Source organism: Beta vulgaris, chromosome 2, assembly GCF_026745355.1.
Source record: "Beta vulgaris subsp. vulgaris cultivar EL10 chromosome 2, EL10.2, whole genome shotgun sequence".
NCBI lineage: Eukaryota > Viridiplantae > Streptophyta > Magnoliopsida > Caryophyllales > Amaranthaceae > Beta > Beta vulgaris.
Window position 1 is genome coordinate 15,704,756 of NC_079203.1, and position 27,435 is coordinate 15,732,190.

General features: G+C 36.1%; 2 protein-coding genes across 2 annotated transcripts; both read left to right on the forward strand.

The window, feature by feature from the left end:
* The first annotated feature begins 2,515 nt into the window (after positions 1–2,515).
* On the forward strand, positions 2,516–23,946 carry LOC104906176 (ribosome biogenesis protein WDR12 homolog). Its single transcript, XM_010694896.3, has 14 exons — positions 2,516–2,778; positions 2,941–3,041; positions 3,435–3,541; positions 3,912–3,947; positions 4,033–4,118; positions 10,138–10,205; positions 10,321–10,431; positions 10,523–10,648; positions 11,986–12,129; positions 12,319–12,427; positions 12,535–12,671; positions 12,769–12,804; positions 12,885–13,002; positions 23,554–23,946. The coding sequence occupies exons 1-13, from the start codon at positions 2,622–2,624 to the stop codon at positions 12,975–12,977; spliced, it is 1,311 nt and encodes a 436-aa protein (XP_010693198.1). The 5' UTR covers positions 2,516–2,621; the 3' UTR covers positions 12,978–13,002; positions 23,554–23,946.
* A 387-nt stretch (positions 23,947–24,333) lies between these two features.
* LOC104906187 (protein FAR1-RELATED SEQUENCE 8-like) lies at positions 24,334–26,281 on the forward strand. The gene is made up of 3 exons (XM_010694906.1): positions 24,334–24,426; positions 24,592–25,888; positions 26,202–26,281. Exons 1-3 carry the CDS (start codon positions 24,334–24,336, stop codon positions 26,279–26,281), a joined length of 1,470 nt encoding a protein of 489 aa, XP_010693208.1.
* The last annotated feature ends 1,154 nt before the right edge of the window (positions 26,282–27,435 follow it).

Sequence of the window (27,435 nt, forward strand, 5' to 3'; positions counted from 1 at the left end):
ACACAACTTTTGTTTCTTCCTTTTTCTTTTCTTTCTTTGTTTTGTTATGGAACAAGTGCTATATAATCAATGACTTTTGCTATATTGTCTATGTTTCTAAATGCTTTGCATAATTTCTTCCTTGGAATGGCTAGTATTATGTGATTGATGTTTGAGCAAGTTTACTCTTTGATTTTCTAACTTAACCACTAATGGTGCTTGCATATTGGTCTTAAGGTGTTAAATCAATTCATCAATTCATGCAGAGTCTATTCTTTTTGAGGATGACAAAGGGGGAAAAGGATTTAAGGAACAAACTAATATAAACAAAAATAATGAAAATTGAAAAAAATTAAAAATTGGATAAGGTAAATGAAAAATCAAAAATAGGTTAAGGTAAATGAAAAATCAAACTTCAGTTACTCATATAATTGCGTTTTATTTTTCATTTTCTTCTTTATGTTTTTATTTTCATTCACTTATATTATTTGTTATTTTCCTTAGTTTGTACCTTTGTTGTCATCATCAAAAAGGGGAAATTGTTGAACCCTAGTTTTATAATGACAAAGAAACAAAGGAACAAACTAAGTAGTGAACTAATGAATTATTTAAGTGTATGGTGTCTAAGGTATCAATGCAAGGAACTGGGAGAATACAAAGTCAATGAAGAAGTCAAGAGAGGATTTCAAAGGCTAAGTAAAGAAGTTTCTATGTTGATACTGGAGCAAGCATTGGATCAAGAATAATAGAAGCTAGGCGTTTTATTTTCTAGTTCCAATGTAAAGGAACAAAGAAAGAATGGTAAGGAACTGTGGCAGAATATTTGAGAATGAAGCGTTTGTTCCTTTGTAAGGAACAAACTCAGTGGCACTTAGCAAATATGTTAAAGGAACTGAACTAATATAAGGAACTAGACTTAGGCGTGTACTTAGTATAACGATTAAAAGATAATGGAGTAAGTCATGCCTAGATTATAGGAAATTAGTTATTTCTAATTTCAAATGATAAAATCAGTTTTAAAAAGAAAATCTGTTTTGGAAAAGATTTTATTTTTCGGAAAATAAGAAAATAAATATCCGGTTGTTAGAAAGATTTTATTTCAAAGATATTATTTTCTTAAAGATTAGAAATTCAGATTTAAAGATAAAAAGAGTTTATAAAAACTGATTTTCGGATAATGCTCAAGGAACTCCTATTATTTAGGAGTAATGGCTGCATTTTATCCACGTTCATTTATAGTTCATGGGATCATGGGACATGATGTAAAACGTGTTCCTTAGGGGAAGGAACATCATGGGTAAATGGATTAAAACGTGTACTCTAACATTAATCCCACGTTCTTCATGATTAACACTATAAATATAGAAGTCTAGATAAGTTCCAAATTGTGTCTGACTAAGTAATTAAGTGAGTTTAACTTATTAAGTGTCAGTGCCTTCATTCTCTCATAATAGCCATTTGTTCTTTGCCTTCTTACTCTAATTCCACTAAGCTTATTTCGATCAATTGTATTTTGGTTTTTGGGGTAAGGGAACTTTGAGTGAAGTTCTGTAAGAGAAAGGCTTTGAGTGAAGCTTGTATGTGTGAGAAAACTTCGAGTGAAGTTGAGAGGAACTGCTGTTAAGGGAACAGTGGTTCAGGAACTTGAGTTTAGGAACTCAAGGTAGGGCTCGAGTTAGAATTAGGTTGTAACAGAGTTGTTTGGCCTAATTAGTGAAAGTGTTGAGTTTAAAATCCCTAGTGGTCGAGGTTGTTTCTTCTTGTTGGGCCCAAGAAGTTTTTCCTCGTAAAAATCCCTTGTGTTCCTTTAGCTTGTTTATTCGTTTAAGTTTTAATTTCCGCAAAAAGTTACGTTTATTTCTACACCTACAATTCACCCCCCCTCTTGTAGTGTTCCTAGGGAAATAACAAATGGGTTTCTATGTTTTCTCCTTCTCCACGAACAAGACGGTCGCGACAATTTTAGGCGAGGCCGAGATATACAACTGCAATACATTGCTCATTTTTGGCCTTAAGATTGTTGGCAGGTTTTTCAAATGCTCCTTAACCGTATGGAAAGATTTGCTATGCTCCTCACCCCATTCAAATTTCTTATTCCCCCCTTAGCAACTCAAAGAAGGGTAAAGTCTTGTTGAGATGAAACGAGTTAGAGCCATCATTCTTCTAGCCAATCTCTAAATGTCTTGGACACTTCTCGGTTCTGTTAAGTCCATAATCTCATGGAGTTTGTTCGGGTTCGTGTATATTCTTCTAATTGCTTACCTAAACCTTTAAGAATATCTCGTCTCTTACTCCAAAGACACATTTATTTAGGTTGAGTTTCATCTTGTGTCGTGTGAGAGTATTGAATGCTTTTTTCAAGGCTGTCAAGGTGTTCACGATGAGTTTTACTTTTGACGATTGAGTCGTTAACATACACTTCAATGTTTCTACCATTCTAATTCGCAAAGACCCTATCGACCTGATAACGGATTAGTGGCTCCTTAATAATTTTTAATATAAGTATATCACGAATCGTATAATATGACTAGTTAAAAAAATAAAAGAAACGAGATGTTGGCATTGTCATAAACCCTAACAAAACCCCTATTACATTTTCTCTCTCCTAGTTTCCCCTCTCTGTTGCCAGCACCTCGGCAGCCATGGATATGGACACAGACGAGAATGTGAAGAGGGTGCAAGTTCGCTTTCGTACTCAGCTTGAAGACCAATTTAAAGTTCCTACCAACGCCATTGCTATTCCTTCAGACCTTACTCGATTGGGCCTCTCTTCTATCATCAACAGTCTTCTCAAAGCCGGTTAAAAATTCTCTCTCTTTCCTTTTCTCACTTTCTGTTTTCTTCCGTTATTTCGTTGTTCAATTAATCAAGTATTTTGGTTGTTATGATTGTTTCTGTTTTAATTGGTATGATTGTTATTGTACTGTAAGCTGTTAATGTTTGATGAATTCATTTTGACAGTTGATTCTGATTGGGAGGCTGAACCTTTTGATTTTCTAATCAATGGCGAGTTGGTTCGAATGCCGCTCGAGGAGTTTCTTCTTGTCAAGGGGATTTCAGCTGTGAGTTTTTGTCTATATTTATGCAATAAAGTATTATTTTTTTTGTTTCTGTTAGCAGTAACTTTATAATGCAGAAATTTGGATCATCAATTGTTTCTTGTCCCTTTTTCGGGTGTCGGTATGTAGTACCAAGCTTCGTTCAGCAATGCTATATGTTGAATTGCACAAAACAGATTGTGGATTTGAAACTCGAGGTTATTCGTGTTAGTCTAGAGCTTTGGTCATGCGCTTAAACAATATAAAAGTTTATCGTACATTTAGTCTACATGAGAAAGAATATAGTTATTAACCAGGGGAGGCTACTGGTCAGTTCATATATGCCATTGATTGCACCTCGAAATTTGCCATCTTTACTATATGTCTTGGTCACTAGAAGTTTCTTTTCTTTTACAGGAAAAAGTCCTTGAGATAGAATACATTAAGGCTATTGTCCCACGCAAACAAGAAGAGCCTTCTTTGCACGATGATTGGGTTAGTGCAGTCGATGGCTCCAATCCCGGGTAAATTTACCTGCACCCTGTGGCTTTTTTTCTTCTATATTTTGTTATCTTTTTGCGCTGTGGTAGCGAAGATGCACATGAAACTCCATTTGATTGCACCGTGGTAGCTACATTGCATCTATGTTGTTGAACATATGGCTGCATCTTGGCTATTATTTGATGGAGATAGGCAATCTTAAACGAAGTAAAGATTGCTGGTTTCTAGTATTGCGTGTTATGGTAGCTGTAATTATACTTTGTTGCCTTTTCTTTCCAATTGCACTCTTGCAATATATTGTTATCTCTGTCTTATTATTGTGATCTTTGAAATGGTTGGTATGACTGCCTTCATTGATTTAATTTGATTTATCTGTGTTTTTCTCTGATGCAGGTTTGTTTTGACAGGATGTTATGACGGTTTTGGAAGGTACTAGTGCTGTAAGCTGTTGTGATTCTTTTTCCTCTGTCCATGTTGTATACTAGAATAGAATTTAATGAATTCTTTTTTACAGGATATGGAAGGGTGCTGAGACATGTACACATATGTTACAAGGACATAGTGGTGCCCTAACTTCCCTTTGTATCATCAATTCTAAGGGTATGCCAGTTGGACTTTTCTCTGAATTTTGCACCTTGTTTGACTTTTTACTTTTTATCTTTTATACTATGTGCGATTATCTTCAATTTTTGGTAAATGTCTAGAAAATGGACCTGCTTGTTGTTAATGCCTCATGGTTAAGATGTTGGCTATAGAAGATAAGCTGCTCTTGTGAAGAGCATTGTCATTGACAGCCTTGAGCTTAGAGCCTCCTCCACGAGAGCGTTGATTGGGAAAGCATAATTAGTCTTGGTTTTTACACAGAATTAAAACCTTTATGTGAAATGCTTAATTTGATATGTAAATAAAGCTCAAAGATTGTTGACCTATGTAATTGACTTATGAGGCCGTTTGGTTAGAGGGTTTCGACAAAAGGGAAAGGGAAATGTTTTCCTTGTATCTCTTTGTGTGCGCCTGGTTGGGTTTTTATTTTCAATTCCCTTTCCCCTTGAGTTACCCCGGACTCCTCTACCCTAATTCCACACTACCCTCAACAATTTTCAATTCACCCAAAAATTACTGCCACCGTCCACCAACACTACTACACCTACATGGCTACTGCACACAGAGTTATTGTTTACACAATCACAATCAACAACACTGATCGTCTTCATGAGTGTGATACCAAGTCACCAACACTATTGTAGCCCTAGCACCATCACCCACTACCACTATCCTTAGTAACCTATCAAACTCTAACCAATTGCCAATAAACCCACCACTATCAAATGCCAAGAAACCTAATTGCATCACTAACAATCTATGCTTTCAAATGACCAGTAGCTACAACCACTTGCAGCAAAACCCACTTTTGAAAAAAGGATTCAATCACCAATCACATGCCCTTTTATGCACTATCTCGCCACCTCCACCTTAGTTTTAAAAGGCACAAGGTGCACCAAGGCGCCACACACAAAGCGAATGCACACACATTTCGTAGGTGAGGCACACCTTTGAGGTCATAATCTTCGAAAATCAATTATATAACATATTTCTACTAAAACAACATAATAATTACACTAAAGATGAATATAAGAATATAAGATATAACATAGTTCATCAGTAAACTACCGCAAAAGTTGAGAAGTACTAAGTACAAACTTAAATCAACTAAAAGAAGTAAAAAGAAAAACAAAAATAGTTTCTTCTTTTTCGATGTTATTTTATTTTATTTTTGGTAAAATGGCTCAAATATAAGAATTAAAAACAGTTGAAAAACAAGTTTAAAAGAATTAGGCGGGTAAGAAGAGAATCACGTTAGTTGCAATTTAATAAAGGTGGGTACTCATTAACCGCGTGAAATGAATGGAGAGGAAAAAAAGAAAAGAAACAAGCTGGGTAGGGTACATGCACAAAGAGAGAAGGAAGACCGAGTGGCATGGGTAGATTGAAGAGGAAAAGGATCTCATCGGAGATAGCCGCCAAGGAAGACAGACATGGACAACGGCCACCGGAGACATGTCACCGACAATTTCTGTCTAATCTACAACCATCAATTTGCGGTATTCTTACCCAATTTGTGAAATAGGGTTTTTTATAATTAAGGATCATAATTTGGGAGTTCAAATGAAGTAAATTCATGCAATGACTTGGGGCTTTTGATCGAAATTGCATGATTAAGATTGGGTAAGTGTTTTTTTTTTTTTATAAAAAGACTCTTTATGGTTTAAGCTCAGATGTCCCTTTTCTCTCGTCTCTTCCGAAATAGCGTGCAACTAGAGCGCCTTGCACCTCTCTAAAAAGCGCAGAAGGCGCGTGCCTTATTGCGCCTCTCATAATGCGCTTCCCCCGTGAAGGCGTTTTGGCTTGCCCCCCATTTGCCTGGTGCCTAGGCGCACTTTTTAGTTTTTGTAACTAAGACCTCCACTACCACCACCAAACAAAACCCCGACCCAACCTAATAATAACATTAAAAGAAGATCTTAGAGAAATTATATGTAAGAGATAGTTTAGTATAGAGACACCTTTAACATCTCAAATGATGGTTTTCCGTTCTTTATAGTGACGATAAGAATAATTGGCGGGATAGGACCCTTAGAAAGCTATGTCAAAAGGCGTTTTGCGAGATTTCAGCGGTGTAAGGTAGTTTAGAATGATAGTGATGAGAGTAGGAAGAGAAAATAGTTTGAGGTAGATTATACTCCATTCGCCATAAAATAGCCTGAATAATTTCCTTTTGTAGATGGCCCAAATTAGTTTCAACATTTCCATTTTAACATGGTTTCACTATTATTATATTAGTTTTCTAACTCCCCTTTTGGCCTCTAGTGTATTTGTGGCAATAAAAATATACCCAATTTTCTCTCTCTCCTTCAATATGCAAATCTCTTCCTTTTCTTCGGGACCAAACATCGATTGGAATGATTCAGTAAACGGCTCATTGGGATAGACTCTATCAATACCCCTCCGAAAATATATAGGAGGTTTTAAATAAAATACCCCACCAAGTCATATTAATAACATTTGATAATAATACTACTTCCTCCGTTTCTTTTTAATTTACTCACTTCACTTTGGGAGAGAACCAAGGAGGAAGTACAAAAGTATGAGAGAGAGACTAAAAAAGTGGAGAGAAAAACTGAAAAGGTGGAGAGAGAAACCGAAAGGTGAGAGAGATAAAGTAAAAAGTGGGTTAGAAATATTAAAAAGTGGGTGACATGGGTGGAAAAAAAGGAGAAAGTAGATGTGACATGTTACCAAAAATAGAAAAAACAACAGTGTGTAGATTAAAAAGAAACAGACCAAAAAGAAAAGTGTGTATATTAAAAAGAAACGGAAGGAGTACAACTTATTGAATTGAACTATGTGTCACAACAAGTGTTTAAATCTTGCTAGGACGGAGGGAATAATATATAAATATAAATATAAATTAACTAAAAAAAAGTAGGTTACATATACTACCTATGTTTTTAATTAGTTGCAACAATTTTTACTTTTAGGTGTTTTTAATTAGTTGCAACATTTCCCTTTTTAGGAAAGCTTTTGGGATAATTTGACTATATTACCCTTACTTCACCTACTCTTTAGTAGCAGGGGCAAGTGGGTCAATTATATTCTATTTTCTCATTTCTTAAAGTTTTGCAAAAAGGTGAATGTTGCAACTAAATAAAAACAGAGGTAGTAGTTGTTAGTTTGAAGTAAGGTTGTCTTAAATAGTTTTGGTGCCCTATTAGGCCTCTAAAATAATAATTCCTACAATGTTAAAATTCAAACATATCTCTACCGTAATTTTGCTATTGTATTCTATTTATTACATAATGAAGCACCCAAAAAGTGTATATTATTATGTTTATATTCGCTTGATTTGCATAGTGGTAGATGATGTTGGAACTTAGGGATGGGGATCGAGTACACTACGAAATATGAATTTGTAAAAGAATATTTCTTCCATTCAATAATTCTTGCAACTGCTAAGTATTTGATGATCAAACTAATTAACTTTAACCATGAATTTTCACCATTATAAAGGAAAAAAATTCATGTGGGATTATGTTATATTCATCTCAATGTGTAGCTTTCAAATATTAGATTTTCATAATTTCTACTAATACGTAAATGAAAATGTTAATGGTCGAAGTAATGTGTTGTAGATCTTGAAATTTCAAGTGTTGCCAGTTAGTTAAATTTCAATGTGACAACTAATAATTTACATTTTTCAAGACAGTTAATCAATATGCTTTTTGAATGGTTAACAAATGAATTTTCAAGATAAATTGGTTATACACTTATAATTTATACTATCTAAGCATGACTAAGAATATATAATAATGAGGGTGAGTTTTTAAGATTTTATTTATATTTATACCGTTGGGTAACTTCTAGAAATCAAAATTAGTATATTACTATATAAAGTGAAAAAAGGAAAAAAATACCAAGTGATTTTTATTGGTTGGAAGTATAATTAATGAGGAAATACACAAACAATAGATCCATTAAAAAAATACTAATGGAAGATTAGAATCTGAAAAGGCAAGGAGCTATAAAGGGTAGCTTAAACTAAAAATATATATACTCGAAGCAAATAAGGCTTGACATAATTGCATGTGATGGACATCAAACCCTAGACTTGAGCGTACAACTAGTTTCTTATTTTCGCCTCTACTGCCATTAAGCTTTATTAGTAAATCAATTGGGACTTCCGACAAATTGGGTCCTTTAATAATTGGTTCCTTGTGCTATTAGTTTGTTTGCACATACCATTAGCTGAGATTGCCTTAAAGTATACTTTAAGCTGAATTTTGGTATTAAAATTATAATCTTTAAATCATGTACCTTTAGCCATAATCTATTTATACTATATTATAGATTTTTTTGTTCGTGTTTTCGAAACCAAATTTTATAAGTTTCCCACATTCTACATTCTACTCTCTGTGTCAAAATCCATTTTGTCATTTTGCCAGTGGGGTGTCTCAAGATACTTTTTTTTTGTGCTCGGACCACATCGTAATTATAATATAAAATTACCCACTATCTTCTGTCACATCTACCTTTCCCCTCTTTTCTCAATAAATAATCTACCCAAAATGTTCAATCATATATTAATATCTACTCTTTTTCTCTCTACTCAATATACTCATTACTCTCTCTATTCCTTAATAGACTTTTCAATTGCTTTAGGCATAGTTTTCAAGACACGCCTTTAACAGCTTATATTTTCAATTATGTATAGAGTTTTTTTGGGGGTATATACCAAGGTATTAAAGCATTTTGTGGGGATATACCAACCTAAATTTAACTTTTGTTTTAAGGTACCGAAGACACTATGTCTGGCGAGAAAGTCAAATTTTCGGCCTTTGACTTGCTTAATTACTCTTTGTATAGTGCGTGATAGTCAATTGCTTCTATTACATTCATTTTCCTCCAACTTCCTTATTGTCAATTTGTGGCTCACTCGCGAGTTCCTACCAAGTCAAAGGCTGGAAATTTGACTTTCTTGTCGGAAATAGTGTTTTTGGTACCTCTTAACAGAACTTGAATTTAGGTTGGTATATCTCCACAAAAAAAAAATTAGTGAGATATATCCCCACAAAATGTCCTATTACCCTGGTATATCCCCACAAAAAACTCTTATATATTGCTATATATTGTATTATAAATTGCTGGGAATTTTATTGTCATATTTTACAAAGTTTGACATTGAAAAAAAAGAATGGGAAATCTATGAAGGTACAAAAGGAATAGTATATGTTCAAATGGCCCACCTTATATTCTCTCCTAAAACCTTGTGCCTAAAGTAAATGAGTAATGTATTATGAGATGGAGGATTAACTGTTAATTGTATTACTACGAAAACTCTTATATATTGCTATATATTGTATTATAAATTGCCGGGAATTTTATTGTCATATTTTACAAAGTTTGACGTTGAAAAAAAAGAATGGGAAATCTATGAAGGTACAAAAGGAATAATATATGCTCAAATGGCCCACCTTATATTCTCTCCTATAACCTTGTGCCTAAAGTAAATGAGTAATGTATTATGAGATGGAGGATTAACCGTTAATTGTATTACTACGGAAAAATAGGCATAAATATATTATATGACATGGCATACCTAGTTGCACGCTCTGTGCATTTAAGGAAGTTACTCTTTTATACAGATCTATATTAGTATATGAGAAAATGGATGAAAATTAAGACACTGTTCTTTTCCACTTATTTTGTTCAGTTGAGATTAGTTTACTTCTGTTCAGTTTTTGTGTGTACTTCACTTTAGTTCAGTCAATTCAGTCCAAAGGATTAGGGCCTTCAGCTCATTTTGTCAGAATATAATTTTTAGCAATTTCAGAAAAAAAGCTTGTCAGATAAAAGAAGATTTTTGATTAAAAGGTGCAATGTTCTTCTTGTAAGATCTTTATGCTATGCTAACCAACAATTTATTCTGTTAGAAGTAAATGTTGATACTGGATACTGCAATAAAATGCATCTGCAGTTCAGTTCACAGAAACTCACTGGATGTAGTTTTTGCTTTACCCTATGTATCTTTGAGATTATCTAGTAACGAGTATGCTTTTCTTAGGTTCTAATAATGGTAACAGCATCCACGTGGCTACTGCTTCAAAGGATCGGACACTAAGGCTGTGGCAGGTGATTCATGATACTGATGCTCTTATTTGATTTTTCTCATTTTTTTTTTGGGGTGGGGTGGGTTTATTATTTCTTGATTTTTTTTTTGAATTACGTAATTATTTTTTCTTTATAGGTTGATACAGAGGATGCCAAGAATCACCCTGCAACGGTTTCTGCATCTAAAGTTTTACGAGGTCATAGTGCAGCTGTTGAATGCGTCTCATCTCAGAAATCTGGAGATATGGTATTTATGTTTGACATACAGAAATTAGTGACAGGTATATGTAATTGGTGTCCATGCTCAGTTTTGCTTTTCTTTTTTGTTGCAAACTTAGGTGTGTTCTGGTTCCTGGGACTCTACAATTAATTTGTGGCAGACAAGTCTCTCTGATGTTGATGGTGATCTCTCTTCTTTTAAAAAGAGAAAGACGAATGGTGTCGTAAATGATTCACAATCGGAGGTAAGTGTATCATGGAGTTACAAGTTGTGATTTATTGCATTGTTTTAGGAAAGGTAGATTTGTTGACATGTCCATTAGAAAGATGCAATATGTAAATTGATGAAGGGAAGATTTCAGACGGTGAATGTCTTTGAATCAGTCCTTTGATCTTATACTTCGTTCTTCTGGTTACAAAATTTGATACTCACATACTCCACTTTGAGCATCTTGTATCATCTATATGCAAAGAAAAATGTAGTCATGTGGGATCTTATTAGATTCGTCTCAATATATCAACTATATATATTTATTTCTTATACATAATTGAAATTTTAATGCTCAAAGTTGTGCGTTGCCAATAATGCAAAAGAGAAATGGTGGAACTACAAATAAAACGGAGGAAGTCTTATGCTAATGAACTTGAAACATATTGTTCAACGCTTGAAGCCTGAACTTGAGAAGAATTTTTAGTAGGTGCTGAGAATTTTCAGCACTGCCTTCTTCTCAATATCTGAAACCTTGCAGGTCTTGGTGCATGCACTTTCATCACTTGAAATGCTTAGATTGTTTAGAATATATGATTTAATGGGGATGATATGATATCTGAAACCTTTTGCATTATAGGATTTAATGGGGGCTATTTAATGGGATTTCTCTCGGCAAAAGAGATGAATTTTCTAAGGAGCTAGATGTGTCACCTTTGATTTTAATATGAAATTCCTCCAAGGAAGGCTATTTAATGGGATTTCTCTAAGTCAATTGTTATAGAAGTATGTTTTTAAGGAGTTAGCTGTGGTAGAAGGGATATGTTCTTAATGCTTAGCACTAGCCTTCCTTGGGGTAAGCCTGCCTTTTCCCATAGTTCCTGCTGGTACTCCCTGTTCTGTGATGATTGAATCTAGTCAGTTACATGGAATTTGACTTGTAGAGATGCTTCTAGACCTTGTGTTTGCTTAAATATCAAGAGAACATAAGGATCTCGTGCAGCAGTTTATATCGTGACCTTTTTTTGAATCTGCTTAGAATCAGTACGGGCTGAAGCTTTGGTTATTGATTTATCTGTGTCAGAAGATTGTTTATGATGCATAACATAGTATCAGGATAGTGATTCATTGGGATGCCTCACGACGATCAATAGAAGTGATAGGTATCAATTGCTATGCAACACAAGCACACAATGAGCAATGCTCTGCACTTTTTTGTCTGTTACATTCTGACAAATATTCGTAGCTTGTAAGATACTAGCGTATATGCCTGTTACTCTTCATTGTATTGCTCTCTCTTCTCCCGAAAGAAGACAATCACATAGTTGATTCCAAGAGAGTGTCCATTTCATTATTATTATAATTCTATTTCAGGGTGAAGCTGTATCTACACTGGTGGGACACACCAATTGTGTTTCCTCTGTTCTTTGGCCAGAAGCTGAAACCATCTATTCAGCATCCTGGGACCACTCCATCCGAACATGGGATGTTGAAACAGGGACTGCGACATGGAGTATGGTGTGTCACACTATTCTTTATCTTTCTGTTATTATGTCTATAATTTAATCCTTTTTGCTCTGCACCTATCTGTCACATCTCTGAAGTTTGCACCTTTTGTGTTATGCTCATTTTGGGTGAGGGTGGGTGAAGGAATTTTGCTATATTGGTTTTGTTGCTCACATATTTTGGATCGATTCTGCATTGCAGTTTTGTGGCAAGGTTCTTAACTACATCGATGTTGGAGGTGAGAGCTCTGCTCTAGTATGCGCTGGGGGATCTGATGGCATGTTAAGGATATGGGATCCTCGCAGACCAGGTTCGAGTGTTTGATAGATCTGTTTGTCCACTTACACCTATCATGTATGTGTCCATGTTTATCATCTCTCCACATCTCTAGTTTGATCGTGAGATTTATTGTTGCAGGGACACTGGCGCCTGTGTACCAGTTTTCATCGCACACCAATTGGATTTCTGCTTGCAAATGGCACAATAAATCATGGTTCAATTTAGTTTCCGCATCATATGATGGGAAAGTGATGTTATGGGATTTGAGGACAGCGGTATCTTCTCTTGTCCTTCTATCACACATTTTATTTTGTTGACATATTATTAGTAATTCTGACATCTGCTTGCTGAACAACATATGCTGTGATGCAGTGGCCTTTGTCCGTGATTGATTCACACAGTGATAAGGTAATAGGTTCTCATATTACTAAGGCTTTTCACTATTATTTTTTGAACCTTTATAAATTGTGCTTATTATTTCATTTTAGGTGCTATGCGTTGATTGGTGGAAAGGCAATAGTGTTGTCAGTGGTGGAGCAGACTCAAAAATGTGTATTGCTTCTGAGATTCCATTGAAGTGAAGCAAGATTTCACAAGTTTCCTCTGGTAAACAATTATAAGTGTTTGTTAAAGTGTTTTTGTTTCAATGATACGTAATGTATCACATAGTAGCCTCGGTACATGATAAAGGTTACCTTAGTATACAAAACGTTCAAGTTAGACCTTAGTATACATAAACCTTTAAGCATCTACTTCAATTGTTAGAGGTGACTGGTTTAGTTGCTTTCTATAGAATTATTAGGGTTGTGGCAGTTAGTTTTGTATGTTACGTATGGAAGTAACAACGGATCATCAGATTTTTTTTAAGAGTAAGGGGTTTGAGAATCTGATAAATCTAAGGCTAGGCCTTGGTAGCATGGTGTCATAACAAAGCCGTATCATATCGCTTGTATCGTAAAGGTTTTCAAATCTACCGAACCGATATTACCCGCATCGTAAAGGTGTAAAAAACCCGCATTTTAGGTAGGTTTTAGGGATATTTCATGGTTTGAGCCAATATTCCGGGGTACGACAACCGTATCATCCCTGTTCCCGCATCACCGTGACCGTTACCGCAACTGTGACCGAAAGCGTATTTTCGAACTATGTTTGGTAGAGATGTAAGTCCCTTAAACATGAGAAAACTCATAGAACGCTACTCGTTCATGTATTAAGGTAAAACACTCTCTTTAGTTTCTTGTTTTTTTTGGGGATCAAAGATATCAGTACCATCAATGTTGATTGTACTCATTGATTGATCTTTTGTTTAGCTAGGAGCTTTTAACTTTCAAGAAAAGAAACATAGTAAGAGAATTGAAGTCTCATTCCCTTTCTCCATATCTGGTTATCTACTATACCAAGTGTCTTTTTTATGTCACTCATTTACTTCAATAAAATCACCTTGATTCTTTGAGAGGCTCCTTTCCGATTCCTCGTTCTCATACAAGGTTTGAATTCTTCTAATTGGGTAATTAAAATTATGAAGTTTGCATGATAGTACCAACGATGTTCTTAATACTTAAAAGATAGAATCTTGTGATTTGTCATCATGCTTATCACTTATCATTGTTGTGTATCAAGGGTTACAATATCATCTCTCGCACAAATAATGGAGCAAATAATTTCTTTTTGACATTAATATTCATTCATTGATTCAAAGTCATACGACATCTATAATAGATTTCAAAACTAACAAATACATATCAAAACACGATCGTTGATGGGATCTAATACTTTTGAAAACCTTCGTCTTTCACATCGTTGTTTGATGCAGCCTCTACAAAGGGGTCTATTGATTTGTTGTAGTTTTGAAGTAGAAATGGATAAAATTCAAGTGATTGTAGTACTAGCATCTGTTGCAACCCCACATAAATTCCGATCAACAAATCAACCTTTAAAATCTCACTAAAAATAAAAAACAGAGTCTTTAAGCTCTCACATGGAAAGAGATAAAACTTAGTATATGGGTAGATATAACCTAATATATGGATAGTTAGGAAGAGATTGAAGTTTATTAGAAACAATAACATAAAAACTAGTAACAAAATGAAAAAGTTAGTTAAAGGTAATTTAAGAAAATGGATTTATTATCAGGATTAGGATTTAGAGAGAACGATGTGCTTATCAATGTTGTTGAGGAAGGAATGGCTATTGAGGTGGTGGTCATTGAGAGAGATGGTTTTGTGGTAAACTGGTTATGATGTTGATGGAGGTGGCTTTGAAGAAGAGTGATAGGAGGGCTTCTATTGCTTGAGTTAAATTGATCATGGGCACGTGGTTTTTTGTTTTTTCTTCTTGTGGTCCGAACGAAAATTCAATTTCCTTTCGATTTCAATCTTTCTTGAGTCCTTTTCCTTCCCTCCCTTTGACCGTAACATATTAAAATATTAAATAACATAATCATCCTTGGTATGCGTAACTTAAGTAAGAACCTTGACATGCATATTATGATTTGCACAAAAAACCAAGGCTTTATCTTTTGTTTCCCAACCAAAGTGTGACTTCATAAAGTAACCATTAATCCTTTATTAAAGAACACAGGCTTTAATTTTGTTTCGTGATCAATGTGGTGCAGATCCAAATAATGAGTATTGTTACAAGTTAGTGACATTTTGTAGTGAAACTAAGGTTGTTGTTTGCCTTTTTAATTGATGTGGGACATTTTATATTTCTACAAGTTGTTTAAGAATTTTTTGGCTTGTTCTCTAGCTATCTAGCAATAGCCTCTCGAGCTTGCCTAATAATCTGCTTAGTTTCAAATAACCTTCACTCAGTTAATCTCCACTAAGGGTTCTAATTCACTTTTAGGAATTCACTCACCTTAAACTTGAATTAGGTAGGGTTTTAGATGATTTGATTTAGGTTCACTCAATAAATAATTTTCCTAAGCTTAATCTAAACTTCACTCGTTCAAATCAAGGATCTTTTGTTTAGGTTCATTCCCTAAAAACAATAAGAAGTGTGGAAAAATACGTCCAAATTCAAGATTAAACTCACATTTAACTTTAAGCAAAAACAACTTGTTTATTAGTAGGGCCGAAATCAGCTATAAGTATTACAAGAGTCCCAAACCAAACTGAACTAGGAAAAAGATAAACCAAAACAGAATACATGAACTTATCCCTAATCACATGGCTAACGTAATAAAAGTCCTAATGCAAAATGACCTCTAAACAACTAACAAGACTCTATGATTAAGGGAATTAGACACCTAAACATAATAGGATCCCTTATTCAATCACACGCCTAAATAAAGAGTTGCAATGAAAATACATAGTTCCCTAACAGAACTAGGGAACTACATAGTGAGTCGTAACAGAACTAGGACTTATTGACAATCTTCTTTCCTAAGGGAGACAAGCACTTCCAATCCACATCATACTCTCCTCTTCCTCAAGTTCCATATTCATAACAAGGAACCGAATCAGCAACACTCAAGGCTGCACACGCGCCATCTCCAACCGAAACATATCATAATTCTCCCTATGCACAACCTTGACGGACCTTCTTCAATTGGTTCGGTTTTCCCCTTTGCATTGTTGTGGAGTTTTTGCGCACTTAAAGGCAACCATACATAGTCACCAATCTCGAAGGGTGTTTTTTGCTATGCATGTAAGATCCGATCCACAGTCGTTTCTTTCTTTTGCTTGCAGTTCAACCCATGCTCCTCCACTCCTACAAGTGAAAGTACCTCGCCATCCTTCTTAGCCACCGAACTCACCTTGGGAGGTAATGGCTTTAATCCCACTCGTAGGCCTGGCAATCAGGTCGGGTTGGGTCAGGTTCGTGTTCGGGTCACCTATAATCGGGTTGACTAACACCTGCCCTGAACCCGACCTGTTTATATAATCGGGTCAAAAACAAGAACCTGACCCTAACCTGACGTGCGTGACCTAATTTTTTTAACGTACTTTTTAGCGGGCTAACCTGAACTGCTAGACTTGTTATTTTTTTTGGTTTGACCCGAACCCATTAACCCATATAACCTGATTTTAGGCTTTTCTGCTCTTTAAAAAAATCAAACAAAATATATTGCTGCTCTTTTAGAAGATTATTATACAAAAGATAAACAAGCATCTTTAGAAAAAAAAAAAAATGGCAGAACTTGAAAAACATAAAAGCAGAACTTGAACAAAAATATACACCAGCGTTTGTACTGTGTAGGCATAAAATTTACAGAGAAAAAAAAAAATAAAAATAAAAGCGTAAGTTAAAAAAATAGAGAAAATTCAATATAGAACTTAGTACTTCTTGATTATTTCTTGCAAAATACATAAAATCAAAATAAAGTAAAAGAGTAGTATAAAAGAATGAACACAGCATCACACACAAACACTCATACAAAGCAATTTAAACATTCTTTAAACAAAAAAAAAAAGAGGAGAATTGATATTGTCGATTGAAGCAAACGAAACAAGTGAATCTTCTTCAAGAGCTTTGAAGCGCAGCAAGTTGTAATCCGAAGAGGAGAGAGTAGATAGAGATATCGAGTTGCGAGAATTAGCGCAGAAGAGATAGGTCATATGAAGGAAGGGAGGGGCTGAGAAGGAGAGGAACGAAGAGGAGAGAGAGAGATTGAGAGGTGACTGCGTAATAGATCTGATAGTTGGGGGGTTTTTGATGTTAGCTAGGTTAGGTTATTTTTCAATAAATATGAGTAAGAAGATTTGGGCTGGTCAGATGAGTCCCAATTCTAACATTTAAAGTTTGACCCATTAAAATTCAGGTTAGACGGGTCAATTTCAGGTTGAAAATTTCGACCTTAACCTAACCCATTTATCTTTCAGGTCGGGTTCGTGTCGACCCATTTAACTAATCGGGTTGAAAAACTCAACCCAAACCCGCTATTTTCAAGTCGGGTTCGGGTCGGGTTATCAGGTTAGGTCAGCTTTTGCCAGGCCTACCCACTCGTCACCCCTCATGAAGCACCGAGACTACATTCTTCTTGGCTATATATATCACGTCCCTATCATACTGCCACGATCTTCCCAATAATAAAGCACACGCATCCGTAGGCACTATATTACACCAAACCTCATCCTTAAATCGCCAATTGAGAACGAAACAAGCGCTTGTTTTGTAACAGCCACGCTACCATCATTCGTCAACCAGTTTAACTTATAGACGTTTGCGTGCTATCTTGTTTCTAGCTTCAAGGTATCCACCATCTTCTTAGAACAAGCATTAGTGCACGAATCATTATCCACAATCACCGAACAACTCCTCCCATCGACCAAGTAGCATGTATGAAATAAGTTCACTATTTGATTCATATCCTCTAAAGGACTTGCTTGCGCATGAAGAGCTTTCCTCAACACCAATGTCTCATTATCAGGCACGACTTGAAATAAAGGTTGATCCTCTAAATTCACCACATCCATGTCATCATCACTACGATCCAAGCCCTTGCCCTTCATAAGCAACACACGGTTTGTTTCTTCTTCCTCCAACGCATTAAACATGGTGGCAGTCATCACTCTTCTATTAGGACAGTCGGATTGTAGTCCCCCAACACTTGATCTCATCCTTCTCCCCCCTTTGGAACTCTTGAGACGCTTCACCCTTCACAAGATTTGAACCAGATTTTCCCTTGTCCAAAGTTTCGGCTTTTACAAAAGAAAAGGAAGTTTCAGTTTTTGGAGTAAAAGACAAACGAGAACTTCTACCCTTAGCCTCCTTTTGCTGCCTTTCCACCTTACTTGTTAATTGACACAACTCATCAAACGTGTTATAAGTTTGCAATTCAGCAAGATTAGCAATAGGTTTGTTCATACCGAAAAGAAATTTGGCCATCTTTTGCTCCTCTTCCTTACAACCACACACCAAATATAGTTTCTCAAATTCAATCACATATTTAGCCATGGAAAGATGATCTTGTTGAAAAGAATTTAGCCTAAGGTACAATTCTTGCTTATGGGACTACAAAACGTTTCCTTAATTTCAGTTTTAAAGATGTCCAAGTTTTAATCTTTTCCTTCCCATCTCTCACTCTTTGCACTTGAAAAGAGTCATACCAATAGGAGGCATAATCAGTAAATTTAAGTATAGCATGATTAAAACGTTGAGCCTCATCCATACCTTTGTGATCAAACATTCTTTCAATTCTCCTTCCCCAGTTCAAATAAGTTTAAGGGTCCTTCGATCCATTGAATTCCGGAAGATCTCCAAGTTTTAACTCGAACTCCTTATTGTTTTTCTCTCCTCTCGTTTTGCTTGTGAGTTTAGCTAGGAGTTCGGAATTATCATGAGCCTTTTTCTCATATTCCTCCAATCTTCCATCAAGAAGGTTAGCCACATGTACAATCATCTTATCCGTCATGGTTGTCATCCAAGGCTTAAGTGCCTCGGATTCTCCCATGTTAACTAGAACTGCTAGGAATTTTTCGTCAAAGTTTCTGCTTGCTGCGATTTTGTTACTGCTCGGATGAAGCTGAAATTTTCACACAACAAACTTCAATGTCTAGTTTCCCCACACAAAATTTCACAACAATCCGACATCTCACACGCACTCACGCACCTCTCCAATCTTGCTGCTCTGCTACCACTTGATATGATTCCAGGAACGGAATCTGCTTAGCTTCGAATAACCTTCACTCAGTTAATCTCCACTAAGGGTTCTAATTCACTTTTAGGGCTTCACTCACCTTAAACTTGAATTAGGAAAGGTTTTAGATGATTTGATTTAGCTTCACTCACTATATGATTCACCTAAGCTTAATCTAAACTTCGCTCGTTTAAATCAAGGATCTTGTGTTTAGGTTCACTCCCTAAAATCAATATGAAATCTGGAAAAATACGTCCAAATTCAAGATTAAACTCACGTTTAACATTAAGCAAAAACAACTTGTTTCTTACTACTATGGCCGAAATCAGCTATAAGTATTGCAAAAGTCCTAAACCAAACTGAACTAGGAAAAAGATAAGCCAAAACAAAACGCATAAACTTATCCCTGATCATACGGCTAACGTAATAAAACTCCTAATGCAAAATGACCTCTAAACAACTAGCAAGACTCTATGATTAAAGGAATTAGACACCTAAACATAATAGGATCCGTATTCAATCACAACTAGGACTTCTTGACAACCTTCTTTCCTAAGGGAGAGTGAGCACTTCTAATCCACATTATTGCCTAAGATCTCGAGTCGAGGAGCTCGAGCTTGGGTCGTTAAGATTGTGAGTCAAGTCAGCGAGCTCGAAAAGTTCCCGAGCAGGCTTGGCTCATTAAAACCCCTCAAATGCACTAATATATTTTTTCATAGCAATAACTATAGAGACACATGCCCTTCCCCCACATTGCATATTTTCCTCTCAAAGTTCTTATGACAAAGTTACCACCTTTCTTGCTAATATTATAAGGGGGGAAAAGAAAAAATACTACAGGAATTTCCAATCCAATATTTTCTTCCTTTCACCTGCTATAGCATCAATACTTTCTCTGATCTTCCACTTCCTCCTTTCCTTCTTCTCATCGCAATGATAACCCAATATTCTTCAACTCAACCTATGAACTCTCAATTACTTCTCGTGGTCCTTAATAGCCCTAATATTCTAAAACCCTCTCTCAAGTAATTACTTCCTCCGTTTAGAAATAGTTGCACCATTTCTATTTTATGCACTATTCACATCTTACACTTAGATTGTCTTTGGTGATTTATATTTTAGGAAAAACATAGTCATCCTGTTAGATTTCTCTCGATGTAAATTTTTTTAAAATAATTTTTTTTATAATTTTTACTTATTGATAATTAACGATATTAATGGTTGAAATCATACATCGGCATGCGTGAAAGTTAGAAATGGTGCAACTATTTCTAAACGGAGGAAGTATATTTTTTCAAAATGCTCCTCCTGAACTCCAAATAATGTCACTATCAACCTCTGCCTAGTGGCAAAATCTCTCCTTCTCTACACCCTCACACATCCTAAAAACGTTGTTTTGGAGAATAAATTGATGGTGAAGCAGTAAAGAGATACTTGGCAGGTGATAGTTTTTTTTAACACTAAGCTATTAGTTTTGAATCTGTAGTTATTCCTAACAGGCTTCCTGCACTTGTTATTATTGATTAATTGGAGTGTAGAGCACTAATTTCCCAATGATTCAAAAGGTTTTTTCAACTAATAATAGGCCATCTGGGAACATCAATATGATGTATGAAATTACAAAGTCCCATTTATTACGTGTCACTCATTAGATTGATTCTTAAAGACTCATATGACCTTAGGTCATGTAGATTGTAACACACATGTATGATGGTATATGATTTGAGTTGGAAAACAATCCCCTCAGGGCCTCACCGCACACTAGTGTCTCTGGCTTCCCAGACTTCTGCTTTCATGATCATGATCACGATTGCAACAAAATAAACTTTCTTTTATTTATTTTAAACTTCTGATTTACTCTAGAGTTTCAATGAAGAATTCCTATGTCAGGGAGAACCAGGATCTTTGTTCTTTTGCCACCTCCTTGTAGGTGTTTCACCACTATCTTCATCTTGCTGTTCCATAGCTTTCAAACTATATTTCGTAGTCCTGTTCCATAACTTTTTTTAAGGGTCTTTAGCTCTACCTGAAGAAGCTTGGTAAGTTGCAATAGCACAAATCAATTTTGATGAAGCTCATATATGCAGATGCATCAACTAGAGATAGTAAAAGTAATTGTGTGATCAAGTTACAAATTTGCTCTTATAGTTAGCGCCAAACAGGATATATTTCAATTTCTGTCAATATGCAGCACTCTTTACATGATATGCCATTTTTAATACTTTTCTTGATACACCATTCATGTGTTTGAGTCTCAGGGAGATGACAAGAAGTGTATTTATTGTGTGTAGAGAAGTGAGTCTCCTTGTATTAGTGTCCAAAGTTTATGAAAAGTAGGTCTTACCTCAAGTTAGTTCTTTACTTGATGGTTTGGTCTTGTGCAAAAGCTTGTATTCGGGTGAATTCAATTATTGGCGGTTAAGTTGGTCTTTGTTAGGGTACCCTGTTGGAGGCTTGCACAACTTTCCTACTCATTCATAGCTGTCTGTTAACCTTAGCGGTTTGCCTAACGGCTAAACTAAGTAATTTAGGTCTTTATTAGTGTGCCCAATGGGCAGCTTGCACCACTTTCGTACTCATTCACTAGCTGTCTGTTAACCTTGCCTAACGGCTAAGCTGAGGAAATTAGGTCTTCTTTGGCTTCACTAGGAAACTACACTTCTCTTGTTTTTGAAAATTCCTATGTATTTTCACTTCCTAGGATTTGAATAATATTGTTTTTCTAAGTATAGGGAGTTCGAATTCCCATGGGAAGTTCTACTTACCTAGGGGGAGCTAGGTAAGCAACTTCGTCCATTCTGAGGGAAGTGGAACTTCCAATTCTCATGTCAAACAAATAAACTCTCTAATTCAAACTAAGAAATTGTACTTCTCATGAACTAGAATGTCAACCAAATAACACTTTATTCTTCTCGTGACCACCTTTCCAATGAAGATTCGTAGCATGTCATCCCTTATTGTTCTCCTAGACATAGCTTGTCTATTTTCTTCTACGGGGCGATTATCCTTTGAGGATATTCTTCATAATTAGCTATGGATTGCAATTATATTACAATTTTTAGGCACTCAGCAGTCCTGATGCATCTTTCAAGTAAGTTTAGGTTCATGTTACTTATATATTTCCCTTGAAACTGGAAAGCTTTAATTCCTTTTAACTTTATGCATCTAAAATCACGTGTCAGATGACTGTTGGCATTGCAATGATGCAATCCAAGACTTGGATTACCTACAAGGCCTCTCTTACCAATATCATCATAAATGATATTATTAGTATATCTTAAAATGTTTTTAGCTTTCTTATATTTTTAAAAACTATATCTGCAAAATGATGTATTCTTTATATGCTATTTTGGGGAAGTATCAGCAAAGGTTTCTTGTTAGACCTTTATATACTATAAAAGCACAGATTTCCCAGAAAATTGATGTCCCTGTATCCTCTTTTAGGGGTAAGGTTTACTATTATATCAATTGTTTTTCAGATGGGGCCCTGAACATAGTTTTGCAGATGGAGCTTATAGTTCTTTTCTGGGAAACCTTTCTCTTCGATGCAATGTCTGTAGGTCATATCCGATGTATTTCTGTTTTTTACATATCGCTAGGCAAGGCTTTTGTATCTCACCCTGTCTAAACGTTGTTCTTTCTGATTTGATGTTGGTAGAAGTTCCATATTTGAGAATCTGGTTAATCAAATGATGAATGGTCACTCCCGTTTGATGCTATGACAGGCTGACGGGACAATTTTTTCAAATTTGAAGTTTTCTTTGTTTCCTTGCCCTCTGCAGCATGCTTGGAATGGGTTAAAAATAATTATAAAGGCAATGGAGTCTATAAGAAGAGGTAGTAGAGGACATGAGGTACTGTTGGTTGAAGGAGGAATGGCTAAAGATTTATTCTACCAAGTGGTTGAGAACTATGACCCTCAGTTGAGGGTAACAATTATCGCAACTCTACCACTCTCTCGTCCCCAATGTGGTCTGTGACATGGTCTTGGTTTGACCTTGCTCAGATGTTCCCCTAACCTAACCCGGGGAAGCAACGGGACTCCCGCAACCACCTTCATCCGTTTTCATTCTTTATTTTGTCCCCTTTCTGCACTTAGCTGTAGAAACTTCTCTTGATTTAATGTCTCAATCTCTTGCAGCAATATACAGATCACTATTAGCACAATCAGTTGTTTCTATTGAACATATGCTATATTACTTCGTTTCGCGTCATCCGCCATAAAACATATTTCGTTTTGCATCATCGACATTTTGCAGGATGACTTGAACTTATAACGACCTGGTTAACATGTTCATGTTGGTTACAGTGCACTTATAAAAGTATATTTAGAATTCAGGTAATAGTAAATTAGATCTGGTTGATTTTGCAGGCAGTTGGCTACCAGGGTATTGCGCCTAGTGTTTCATAAATCAGATTCAATGTGTCCGTTTAACTAGTTGTCCTTTTTAAGTACCAATATAACAGTATCCTAGTACTGCTGATAGTGAATGTTTGTTGTATGTTGACGTACCTTTAATATGCTAGGACGGCTACATATGAAATACAACTTACTCTGTATTATTTTTCGTCAGGTATGAAATTGGAGAAGTTCAGAAACACCAAAATTTGTTTCCTACGTGCAAACTTTTGGTCTCTTTTTGTCAAATTTGAAAGGTGGGCATGTCTGATCTCCTGGCAATTGGGGACTGAAGGATCACATTTTTTGTAGGGCTGGCAAGTGTACGAAGAAGCAACTGTAATTAGGCCAATTTTGCTGAAGGTTGAAAATCTTTTGGCTCCTTGTTTCAATATTAGAGTTTTGATGTAATAGGAATCAATTATGATACCCTGGAATGTTGGAAATTTATTTATACTGTCATAGTGACAATATCTGTATGCTTAATATTTGTATCATTATTAGTACAACTATTTTTTGTACTATCTGACAAACAGCATGGCTAGTGAAGTTGACCAGCGTGAATTCAGAGAGGTTCTCACAATTTTTTCAAAATTTATTTATGACTGTCTCATTCGAAAGATAATAATCATAATCAATTTTGTCTCACTGATGGTCGCTTGATTTTCGTTTTACTCCATGAGGAAGTATTTGCTATGGGCTGACAGTTGCCCATATCCGATATGGGCTGACAGTTGCCCATATCGGTGGCAAAATTGTAATAAAACTGAAGTTCAGGGTTGTTAATAAAAGCAAGGGAAATAATTCCTGTTTGTTGGTTTGAGGAACAGACAGAACTCGAGAATAGGGAGTTGAGCAAAAAGAAATTTTTTTTGGAACTTAGGGAAAATTGGGTTCTTGAAATCTGATTTTTACAAATAAATTGTTTTGGTTTTCGGAGTAAAACAAGTTAGAAATGGATAATATAGAAGCATCATCAAGCATGACAGTAGTACGAGTTGAAGATGATGGAAAGATGCACAACGATGGAGATGGCGGTGAAGAAGATGTAAGTTGATGAAACTTTGTTTCATAAAGGAGATGATGTTGTCATTGAATTGAACAGGGGTGTTAGGGTAGAATTTATATGAGTTATTGGTAATGATTTTGTTGCCATTGAATTCAATTTGGTTATTTATAGTTGAGGGTATAATGCAGTTTGTGGAGAAGTTAGTTTTATGTGTTGAATGGTGAAATGTATGTGGGTGATGGAGCTATTGTGGAGGAGGTGCAGGTTGAGGGAGGTTCGATAGTAGCAGTGACTCCTGATGGAAGAGTTAGTGGTTGCAGGATTGGAGAGGTTGGGATAGTAAGTGAACCATTTGTTGGGATGGTTTTCCCAAGTTATGATGCGGTTGAAAGTTACTACAAGCAATATGCTAAACAAGAAGGGTTTGGGATTGTGCGGGCTGCTCAAGCGTACTCCTCTAAATTTGGAGAAGAGAAGAGAAGGCGGAGTGGTTCGTGGACGTGTGAGTGTTTTGGAAAAGCGGATAGTCGGCATAATAGAGTTGGTAGAAGAGTTGTGAGTAATGTTCAATGTGATGAAGGGCATGTGAATAAATCAAATAAGTGTGAATGTCCGGTCAATATATATGCTAGTGTGAATGATAATGGGGAGTGGGTGTTGAGGAAAGTAGTGGTTGAACACGAGAATCATGATCCAACCCCATCAAAATCCTGTGCCATTAGCATTTATCGAGAGGAGTTGTATAAGCATGTTAGGAGGAGATTATTCAATGACTACAATTCTGGAGTGAAGATACCGCAGATTCATGGGTGCCTAGCTAGGGAGAGGAATGGTGTGGAGAATTGGGTTGTTACTGAGAGGGATTTGCGAAATGAGGTAAGTAAGGTTAAACGGTTGAAACTTAAGGATGGTGATGCAAATGCGATGCTTGCGTATTTTCAAAAGATGAGTGCGAATAATCAATTTTTTTTTCATATGCATCGGTTGGATGACAAAAATACCTTGAAAGACATAATGTGGGTAGATGCTCGGAGTAGAGCAGCATATGAGGAGTTTGGTGATGTGGTGTGCTTTGACTCGACGTATTTGACGAATGAGTATGGGCTTCCGTTTGCTAACTTTGTGGGTGTAAATCATCACGGGCAAAGCATTTTGCTTGGATGTGCTTTATTGTCTCATGAGAATACGGAGACATTTGAGTGGCTTTTTTCGACTTGGTTGTGTTGTATGGGTGGGAAGACACCGAAAGGGATCCTAACGGACCAGGATGCTGCTATGCGGAAAGCGTTAAGGACGTCGATGGGAGAGGCTCATCACCGATGGTGCCTTTGGCACATAACTGAAAAATTCTGTTCTAAGTTGGGAAAGTACAAGGGTTATGAGGACTTCAAGGATGAGCTATTGAATGCCATTTACGATAGTTTGGATGCAGGGGAATTTGAGGATAGTTGGAGTACGGTAATTGTGAAATACAAGTTGACAGAGAATGAATGTCTAGCAGGTAAATAAAGTAAAATATTTTATTGGTAATTAAATATATGAATTGGTTAGTAGATTGTATGAGAAAATGAAGTTGTAATAGGAGTTTATGTATAATAATCGTTGATACATAGTAGTTCATATTGTGATATGATTCAGTTTTTTCGTAATATGATTTGGTATGTGTATGATTTGATTCCTTCAGTAGGTACTTTAGAAATCAGAAGTGTCATACTAATTATGTAGAAATGATTAGAATGTCAATAAGTGTGAATATATAATGTAGAGAAATGTTTAAATTTGAATTGAAAACTAATAACTTATGGGGTTTGTAGGACTATTCCGTGAAAAGGAAATGTGGGTCCCCGCGTATTTGCGGCATATGTTTTGGGCAGGAATGAAGACGATGCAATGAGTTGAGAGTATTAATAGTTTCTTTGATGGATATGTGAACAAGCACACAAGGTTGTTTGAGTTTGCAGAAAGGTATTGTGAGACGATGGAGATACGTGCTAATGATGAGAAGGACCGTGATGGGAATTCAACCCGATATGTGAGGCAGTTGATTACAGATTTTGTAGTGGAACCTGTATTTCAAAAGGTGTACACCGATGCGAAATTCAAGGAGGTGCAAAGGGAGTGTACATGAACGAACTACTTGATTTTTCATGGTAAGAATGTGTTATCGGGTAATGTTGTGGAGCATATAGTTGAGGATCGTGTGTGGATTAGAGGTAGGGAGACAAAGAAAGAAATTTCGTCGAGGAAGAAACGGAATTACAAAGTAATCTTTGATTGCATGTCGAAGGATGTTAGTTGTTCGTGTAAAATGTTTGAGTGCCAAGGCATTATGTGTAGGCACATGATCATGGCGTATGAGATGCATGATCAGGTTGATGTTCCGGAGAAGTATATTTTACGGAGATAGAGGAAAGATGTGCAACGTAAGCATACTAGAGTTTAGGTTGCTTATCACGACCCTTCGAAAACGGATGAGGTACGGAGGTTAACATGTTGTTTGATATATTTGTCCCATTTGTGAGAAAGCTGCTATTTATGAGGAAGTGGTTGGAGTAGTTACTGAGGCGTTGCAGTTATTAGACATTAGAGTTGATGAGAATGTTGTGATGATTAGGAATAGAGTGAATGGAGAGGTGGAGAAGGGTAAGAAGAGTTCTCCTCCAACTGTGGAGAAGGGGAAGAAACGTAGAATAGATTTTGAAATGCATGAGGTTGATCCTTTGGAGAAGATAAATGTCATTGACCCCCCAAACCGAAATGCGGCTCATAGAACCCGAAGTGTCCGGTACTATAAAGTTGCGGAGGAATCTAGAAAGAAGAAAGCATGTGGCGAGAAGGCAACGAAGAAGGCAAGTAAGAAGAAAGCAGTGACGAAGAAGAAGGAAAATGGTTCAATAGGGCTCGACGAAACGTCATGTTGTGCCGGGGGAAAACCAAGGCAGAAGGTATGTATGAGATTGTTAATAACATTATAATTGAACAAAATAATGTAGGTTTTTATAGTTTTATATGAAGAAGATGAAAAATAGAAATGAAATATATAATGAA

Coding starts and splice junctions, on each gene's coding strand:
- LOC104906187 (XM_010694906.1), top strand. CDS start 24,334: ATGGATAATATAGAAGCATCATCAAGCATGACAGTAGTACGAGTTGAA. Junction 24,427..24,591: donor GAGATGGCGGTGAAGAAGAT/GTAAGTTGATGA, acceptor TGGAGAAGTTAG/TTTTATGTGTTGAATGGTGA. Junction 25,889..26,201: donor AGAGAATGAATGTCTAGCAG/GTAAATAAAGTA, acceptor TGGGGTTTGTAG/GACTATTCCGTGAAAAGGAA.
- LOC104906176 (XM_010694896.3), top strand. CDS start 2,622: ATGGATATGGACACAGACGAGAATGTGAAGAGGGTGCAAGTTCGCTTT. Junction 3,042..3,434: donor TTGTCAAGGGGATTTCAGCT/GTGAGTTTTTGT, acceptor TTTCTTTTACAG/GAAAAAGTCCTTGAGATAGA. Junction 12,672..12,768: donor TATGGGATTTGAGGACAGCG/GTATCTTCTCTT, acceptor GCTGTGATGCAG/TGGCCTTTGTCCGTGATTGA.